General features: G+C 47.5%; 1 protein-coding gene across 1 annotated transcript; it reads right to left on the minus strand.

Annotated features, from left to right (window-relative positions):
• Positions 1–384: 384 nt before the first annotated feature.
• Positions 385–1,580, minus strand: N7473_008566 (uncharacterized protein; the record flags this gene model as incomplete). The annotated part of the gene is given in 2 exon segments (XM_057154506.1): positions 385–1,162; positions 1,174–1,580. 2 exon segments carry the CDS (start codon positions 1,578–1,580, stop codon positions 385–387), a joined length of 1,185 nt encoding a protein of 394 aa, XP_057008844.1.
• Positions 1,581–9,140: the final 7,560 nt, after the last annotated feature.

Here is a 9,140-nt window from a genome sequence, read left to right on the forward strand (position 1 = left end):
CTTTCTTTGCCGAATATCGTCCGTTCACTTCGTGTAGCCATGGGTCCCCAAGTATCATACTATCGCTTTGCGGTTCGATAATATACGCGAATACCCGGCCTTGTTGCTGGCCGTGGACATCGAGGTCGAAATGGGTAACATGGGTGATTTGGTACTGATTCGGCACCACTCCGTCAAGGATTCGTGGCCGTATCTTAATACGCGGGAGGTCAAACGCCTGAACTAAGGACTCATTCACTGTTGCATAACAGCGGCAACCGCTGTCGACAAGAGCTTGTGTAAATTGAATTCCATTCACTCTAGCATCGACTATAAACGGTAGTGTCTCACGTTCTAGTAGCTTTTCGACCCCCTTTCGCTCCTGCTCGCGGCTTAGAACAGGAGCTACTCTTTTTCCGAATTGTCCTCGGTGGTCACACTCTCGTCGTCGGAAGTCGTTAGATCTAGGTCACTCGTAGGCTTCGACCTCTTCACTTTAACTGTGCGCCCCTTTTCTTTCTTGCTCGAGGAAGTAGCGATACGCGCACTATTCGGCCGTTGTGCTGGTAGTAACGCGCACCTCGCGATAAGGTGTCCAGATCTCCCGCATCGTAAGCATTTCCCTTCGGCCCGTCGCTGATCTATCTCGTCCTGGCTGACCCATTGAGCTTGCTTCGGTGTTCCACTTTCGGGTCGGCGGTGTTTCGTGTGTGGTTCGGCACGGTTTACCGACACGGTCGGTGCCCAATCCATTTCGTCGCTATTCTGCCTAGTCGAGCGCGGACGACGTGTTCGTTCCTCTCTGTTGATATTAAGGGCATCTATATCCGAGCTGATCTCGTGGAGCCGGGAGATTAGGCCCGACGAGGTAGCAGGGATACCTCGATTCATTAACGCGTTCGTCATGGTCTTATTGAGCGCGCTAAGAAGGATCTGCCTTTTTGCTTCGTCGTGCCATTCAAGAGCGTCTGCATCCGCGAACTCCTTCTCTAGTCGGGGAAGGAATCTAGAAAAGCTCATATCCTCTGGTTGTCGAATCTGGTGGAGTCGTCTTGCTGCGCGTGCCTTAATATTCGGGTCTCCGTAGATACTCTCAAGGAAATCGAGCAAGGCCTGCGGTTCGCCAGTGTTTCGGCGGAGTTTCACAAAGGTTCCAGTGTTCTTCCATGCTAGCTTCTCTAGTCTAGAGAATACGTAGATAAATTGATCCTGGGGAGAACCAATAGCTTCGCCGTCCACGCTAAGCTTGTTCTCAATCGAAATTCGCCAGGTTGGCCAGTCGCTCGTGCTTCCACCGAATGGTTTTGGGTCTGGTAGGCGTGGCTTCGGTCGGTGAATCGTCTCAGTTCGGGGGGAATCGGCACCGATTCGGCGGCCGATCGCGCTGGTGTCGCCTGCTCTTCGTTCGTTGTGGTCGTCGTTGCGGCTGGTGAGGCCTGCTGCTCCAGCATTGCCTCGAGGCGACGCATCCGCTCCTCTTGAGCAGCATCTTGCTGGTGACGCCGCTCCCTTTCTTCGTTCTGCATAGCCTGGGTCTGTGCTATCTGCTGTAGCAGCGTTCGCGCCCACCCGGGAGGGCTTGTCGATTCCTGTTGCTGCATTGCTGCTAGGGGTTACGTAGCGTGCCGGTAATGCTTCGGTCGCTTTTCGTCCAATGTTCTAATATGCCTAGGAATTGGGATCTTCTAGGGCTTTCTAATACGTCTCGAGCGCTAAGAGATCTATGCGCGAGGATTCCGTTCCGATGTGTGTTCGTCGCTGAATCGCTGGGGATTCAGGGGTGTTTCCAATGAGTGCCTAGGTCGCTTTCCTAGGGCTTTTCCAATGACCAATGATACTTCTGGGTGTAGAAGGAAGCTTTTTGTATGTGAAGGGCTGAAGCAAGACTTAGATTCAATCTAACTAGGCCAACATGCTGTTTACAAAAAGCTTAAGGAGGGGAAGTTAATCCCGCGCGTTCCCCACGTCAACATACCAAGGTCCCGTGATACACGTGACCAACATCGGGCACTGGCCCGTGACAGTGACTAGGACATAGAACCGAGTTCGGGTTCCTACTGTAGGGAGAGACAGATCCGTAAGATTTAATCTGTCTCGCTATCGTTTCCCTGTAGGGCAGATTGTATAGCGGTAGTGGGTTTATCCTTTAGCGGATCGGGGTATTTGTTGGAGTAATACTTTTCGCTCCCGTAGTTAAAGCATCAGTTACGTTTCCTGTCCTCTCCGATAGGGTTTAGGCGGTCCTTCGCCGGCGTGTTCTTATTAGTCCAGGGCTTTCGGGATCTTTTGTTGTCTTAGGTTCTCTTAGTTAAATTCCTCTTTCGTGGCGGTTTATCTATGGTTTCTGTATGCTTTCGCTTTCGATTTGTCTCTAATCGCTGTAAGTCCCAAAAGTAGTACGCGATATCAATTATCTCCTCGCGGGTCTCCGGGAGTTTTATAATATAGCGGCGGATGTCGTTCTAGAGGTCGTACAGAAGTTTCGCGAAGAAGGAAAGGGCTCTCTCTTTCTCGGCTACCCTTAAGAAGTAGCGTTCTAGGGTATCTAGACAGGCGTGGAACTCTCGTGGGTCCTTATCTTTTTGCTAGCGGGCCCTTTCGAGCTAGCCTATCACTTTAGATTGGAGACTGGCTGCGTTCTTAATAAGGGTTAAGGTCTAGTCCTTAAAGTAAGGCTAATCTTCTTTAAGGTTTCGGTCGGTAATCGGTGCCTTTTCGTTAATATGTTAGTACTATCTCTGCCGATAGGTTATATCTATATAGCTCAATACTCTAAGGATTTAGGTCCGACCGTTGTGATAGCGCCTTAGATCTCCTTCGAATTGCTGTTAGAGGTCTAGGAGCTATTTATATCGTTGTTGTAGTGAAGAGTTAAGAGTAAACGTAGGAATATTTTTAAGCTTGATGTCCTGACCCTTTCCTAATGATTCGTAGGGGTCCTAGTATAGGTTCGACAGAGTTTCGTCTGGGTTTCGTCCTATAAGCTATGATCTGAGCGTTTCGGCTTAGTCTTGTAAATCTTTTAGCCTCTGCAGCTTTTCTATAGTAGCTTGAGTAGCTACGAGGTTAGTATCAAGATCGGTCGGGGTTAAACCCTAGTTGGTCGCAATTAGGATTTCTTCCGCGATACGGGGAGGGTTCGGTGCCCCTTCGGTAGAGGGAGTAGAACAGGTCCTTAGTGCTATTTCTCCTAGGTGATCGAAGAAGAAGAAACAGAAATTGTAAGGATATACTCTATAAGTCAGGATAGAGGCCTGTTAATTAGGTAGGAAAAATAGAGCTAAGTTAATAGTGTAGAAAGGTCAAAGACTGTTTCTTAAGGATTGTAAAACCTCTTCAACATAGGTTAATTTATATACAGTCTCATCGCTTAAACAGGAAGGAGATATATCCTTAGTAGGGAAATGGGAGCGGGGTGAAACACGAGGCTTGTGTAACCTCTGTCAAGGGTGTTCCCTGCAGGAGTTCGTACACGTACTGATGCCGAAGCCCCATCAAGCCTCCACAGAAAGCCTGCCGGCTTATCAGGTCCGGGAAGCCTGATGCACCAACACATGGGGAGGGCCTGCCGGCTTATCAACCCCGGGAAGCCTGAGGCACCAACACTTGGGAATAACCTCATGCCAGGGTATATCATAACACAGGGGTAGCGTTATCGTCGGAATCAATATCAGAATCCGATAAATCAGGGCCGGGGGCAGGTTGGCAGGCATGTTGGCAGGCAGGTTGGCAGGCAGGTTGGCAGGCAGGTTGGCAGGCAGGTTGGCAGGCAGGGCCGGGGGCAGGTTGGCGGGCAGGGCCGGGGGCTGGTTGGCGGGCGGCTTCTACCCTATTGACTAGGGCAGGATCAGGCTCAGGAAGGCCAGATAGGAAGGTCTCTAAGGCTTCTAGGGCAGATAGCTGGCTAGGCCCTAGGATATAGAGGCTAGTATAGCTATCCGGCCCCTCCTTCTGTAGGGAACGGAATGAGGTAAGCAGGAAATTCAGGAAGGCCTGAAAGACTATGCTATATCGCTGGAGGGAGTGCTGGCTTTGGAGAGAGCGAAGAGGGCGAAGGGAGGCCTGATTGATCGGATCCTGGCTAAAGGTATTCAACGCACTAAGCGATTGGATAGTAGTGCGTAAAATCAAGGCATCCCCCCGAACGAGAAGGCGGTAAATAATAGCAGAAAGCCAGATCATATGACTAGGGTTCTCTAGCGTGAAGAGGGCCTCTAATTCAGATGCATCACGGCCAGAGAGGAAGGCAGGGTATTGACTCTCTGTAAAGAACCCCCTAGCTTCATAGGTTTCACCTGAGGTTTGGATTACCCTAGATTCCTTTAGGGATTGACGGAGGGTGCCGAAACTAGCTAGGAAGGCAGCACGAATCGCTGAGTTATCAGGGTTCGATTGGGCTACTACCCGAGAGCGCTGGGAGGTAGGGGCCTGGCTAGCACTAGCTAGGGAGAGCTCCCTAGACCGCTTTCGAGTAGGCAGGGCCGGTAAGGGTAGGGTATCCTTAGTAACCCTAAAGAGATAGGCATCCCCCTCTAGGGCCTGAACTAGGCAAGCAGTCGCCTCTTGGTCTTGGGCCTTAGCACCCCTAAACCCATGCGTATGGAGGATATGGTAACGCATATGGCGCTGACTAAGCTTGATCATATGACAGCCATTGTATTGGAAACCTGGCTGGGCATCTTTTAGGCCAGGGATCGAATGAATAGGTTGTTCGGATTGAATCATATGAAGGGCAGTCTGCAGGCTAGATAGGTGGAAGGGATTAAGATCTGACTGATTAAGGACCGAACCAGGGTGGTATTTGGTCATATGGTCGAGGATTTTGGACTCATGAAGGGCAGTCTGATGGGTAGAACAGATAATAAGACTATACTGAGGGTAGTAGGTCAGGAAAGGTGGAAGAAGAGACAACATAATAGAGGACTAGCTCTGATATATATCGAAGATTAGACAGTAGTAGCAGGTTGATTGAATAGGAGAGTAGATATATTTTAGAAGGGAGATATAGAAATATATATATCGAGAATCTCTAAATATATAGGGGGTAGGGGATTGCGTGATTAGGCAGCAGTATATTCAACTAGGAGGGGCTAGAGGATTGCGTGATTAGGCAGCAGTATATTCAACTAGGAGGGGCTAGGGGATTGCGTGATTAGGCAGCAGTATATTCAAATACAAGGGGCTAAGGGGTCAGAATCTGTCGGATTTAGAAATTTTGATAGGTGCTAAGGGTTAGACGATAGTTTGCAGGATAGTAAGGTTAGATACATTAAGATTAGATTAATTAAGTACTAAGCTAGGGTAATATTTAGTGATTTAATCTAGGAGTTGACTGTTATCGGGGGCTATAGAGTAGGTAAGACAGATAATAAGGGTCTAGTAATAGTAGTAGGTTAGGAAGGATAGAAGAGACAACATAATAGTGGATAGGGAGTTATATATATAGAAGATATATTGTAGTAGGTAGTTAGCTAGATAGTTAGCTAGATAGTGGCGGAGATATATAGTGTAACAGGGATATCGAGATAGATAGATAAGCTAGTAGGGTAAGGGGGCAGTCTAGCAGACAGCACAGTCTACTAGCGGGGGCAGTGTAGCAGCGGGGGCAGTGTAGCAGCGGGGGCAGTGTAGCAGCGGGGGCAGGCTAGTAGCAGGGGTAGTCTAACAGCGGTGGCAGTCTAGTATATAGTATAGTCTAGTAGAATTATATAAAAGATAGCTAGTAGGATAGTTAAGTTAATATATTAAGATTAGATTATTTAAGTGTTAAGCTAAGGTAATATTGAATAATATAATATAGGATTTTAGTCTTATCGAGAGCTATCTAATAGGTAAGGCAGATACTAAGGGTATAGTAATAGTAGTAGGTTAAGAAGGGATAGAAGATATAACGTGATAGTAGATAGGGACTAATATATATAGAAGAGCGAGAGACGATAAAAGGTAGTTAAGTATAGAGTAGAATAGATATATAGTATAATAGGGATTTCGAGATATATACTCTAATAGGGTAAGGTAAGAGGGTAAGGGATAGTATAATAGTAGGGGGGCTAAAGTATATAAAAGATTAACTAATCGGGGGGCAATAGCTTATAGAATAATATAAGAGAATATAAGGTTAGGTATAATAGTATATAAAGAGTCGGGGTGATAGTAGACGAAAACGGAATATTTTAGGCGAAGGGGTAACTAGTATAGTCGTACGAAGGAGGAGTGTCTTTTAGCACGAAGTAGTAACTATTGAAGTAGAAAGAAGAAGTTATATAGTAACTAGTAAAGTAGTAACTACTATAGAGGTAACGGCTAAACCGCTACAGAGGTAGCTATTAGAGAGGTAACCGCTAAACCGCTATAGGGTAACCGCTAAACCGTAATAGGGTAACCGCTAAACCGTAATAGAGGTAACCGCTAAACTGTAATAGAGGTAACCGCTATCCCAAGGGACCTGGAGCAGTGAGGGTCGCTGCTCGGCGGTGTGGAGGCCTTATGTATGGGCAGAATTTGGACCCACCACCCTCACTGCTCGCTCTTTTCCCTACCTGACTGCTGGCACTTTTCTTCGTACGATTACCTCGAAAATTTCAGAAGTTCTAAGTTAACATATATTCTATATCCGGTTTTATTCTTAGCTTCTGCAGTCACTTATAGCAGCCGTGCGAGTTAATTATAAATTGCCCAAAACCCTTAATTCCTTTTGATGGGGTGCGACCGGGAGGGCCCACCTTTCTTATTTTGACCCACACTATCCTTTTCCTTAAGGTGATCATTCTCGTACGACCCCTGAATACAATCTTTTTATTATTTCCTAGCACTTACTAATTATCACTAATTTTTATACTTAAAAATGGAGACTAATATTCACTCTCTTACCTAAGAGCTTTTTATCCCTCTTCCCTCTCTTCCTATTCTAGTTTGCTTGTCCTGCTAATCAGCCGTGCGAATCAGTTAAGTTATAACCTATCTTCGCTATTCTCCTCATTCACTTTCCTCTTGTACGGCTACGCAGATTCACTAATACCTTCCTAGTCTCTGGCCCTAGTTATTATCTACCTTTCATGATAGCCTGATCCCTAATCAGCCCCTGCCTTTTGATCTTCTCCCTGTTTACCAAGATGGTATTCAATGCTAGCGGACCCTATTATGCCGATATATTTATCGTACGACTAAAGGAATGAAAGAGCACTGGCGAGTTCGTTATCAATGGCGCGCTTACTCCTCTTCCTAATCGTTTAATCCTTCCTCCTCTCTACCTACCCCCGAAGAAGAGTTACGTAAGTATACTCGCCCTGTTATCTGCCAGCGTCTCTATCGCTAAGGGCCTCACTCTCACTACTTTACTGTTATAGGCCCTGTACGATCAGAATTAGCAGAGCCCGAGCGAATATCCTCTACGGTTGATGATCTCTTTAACCAGCTCGAGGAGCAGTATCAACAGATCTTTCAACCTTCTGATTATACGGTAGAGACTGTAGAGCTTAACGAGACTACACTATGGCTCCGTCGTACGCGGTGGTCCGAATATCTCGCAGGCTAGCTCCCGGAGACCCTCTACTCCTTAGTCGAGCCACCCGAGGAGGATCCCCTAGACCTAATCTAGGTGATTTACCAGGCTATAGCGAATATAGCTCGTACGGCACAGCAGATCGCAAAACGGTGCGGCTACCTTATCCGGGTAGAGGTCGTACGAACCGAGATAGACCAGGCCCCCCACACCCCGCTCCACGCGTATATAGACGCAGAGACTATCACTCGCTATATCGCACTATAGCAACAGATTGTCTGCTTCTTTACTCGTACGCAGTACCCTATAGAGCCCTCCTACCCTGCTTACCCTTACTACCGGTTCAACCACCGCTAACGAAAAGCATAGTAGGCCCTCTAGTCTCTAGTAACCCGGCCCCGATCCCCTGATCTATATGAGAGTGATGTTGATCGTACGAGCCCTGCTAGCTCTACTATATCCTCCCCCTTTCACTTCTAGCCGATTAAGAAGGCCTGCCTTAGCTTTTGTCTAGAGCTACTCAATCAGCGGGTCGGGGCGGATAAGTATAAATATGCCCTTGTCTGCGTACTAGCTGTACTTAGCCGATCTCGTACGGGCTAGCACACCCCCGATTCGTTCTCTCCTATCCTCTCTAAGATCATTAAGCTTGCTCGCTTTATAGTCCTAGGCCAGGCTCTCTAGCTTGATCCCTACGCAGAGTAGATTATATAGTACTTTAGTAGAGATCGTACTAGCAACGGCGATTTTGATCTGGTTAGCCCGCTCGACGATCCTGAGTATCGGCTTTCGTACGAAGATAAAGGATACTAGAGTCCTTCCTCGCCAGTTGTACCCTCCTCTCCTAACTCCTTATCCCCCGCTCCCCTTCCGTTCAGCTAGTATCTCCGTAGCCGTACAAGCAAAAGCTTCCAGGAATAGGTCTCTCTGATTATAAAGAGCTTTATAGTCCGTAGCACTAGTTCCCTGTTCTAGTGGATCTTAGACCTTCGTACGTACAGTATAAAGGTTAGCTTTAGCATTACGCAGCTAGGCTATATTAGCTGGGTTAGCTAGGATCGGATTCTCTATAAGCAGCTTAGCTTCACGACTGGTGACCTTCGGGGCTAGATCTACGGCCTAGTCTAGACTACCTAAGATATACTCTCGTCCGATCTTCTCTTGCTTACCGCCGCCGCCGACGCTCCTCTAGTGCCCTGGGCCTCCCTCGCGGACAACCTATCCGAGGCTAAGGCCGGGTAGAGCTTCCTGCAAGACTCTTGTACGAAGTAGCTAGTTCACGGGGATTAGTGGCTAGTGAGCCGCCTCCGCTCCGATCCCCTGCTGTAGTAGCGGTTCCTTGATACTAATTACGCCTGCTTCCGTACGACTACTATTAAGCGATATCTTACCTAGGTTAGCCTCTTCCGTAAGAAACTAGCAGTTCTGATCTACCTCTGCGGCGGCTAGCCGGCCTGTGCCCCCGAAATTCTCTCTGTACGACACCGTAATACAGTCAATAGCTATCGGAATATCTTTATCGAGGATCGCTAGGTTGTGATTGCAACCCGCTATTATAAAGGCTTCTACGTGAATAACGACCCTAAGATTATCTATCGCTATCTCCCCCGGGCCGTTAGCACCTTGCTCGTACAGTATCTCTGGCTCGTACTATCGTTAG

This window comes from Penicillium subrubescens (assembly GCF_028828155.1).
Source record: "Penicillium subrubescens strain IBT 31985 chromosome Unknown utg000005l_segment0_segment0, whole genome shotgun sequence".
NCBI lineage: Eukaryota > Fungi > Ascomycota > Eurotiomycetes > Eurotiales > Aspergillaceae > Penicillium > Penicillium subrubescens.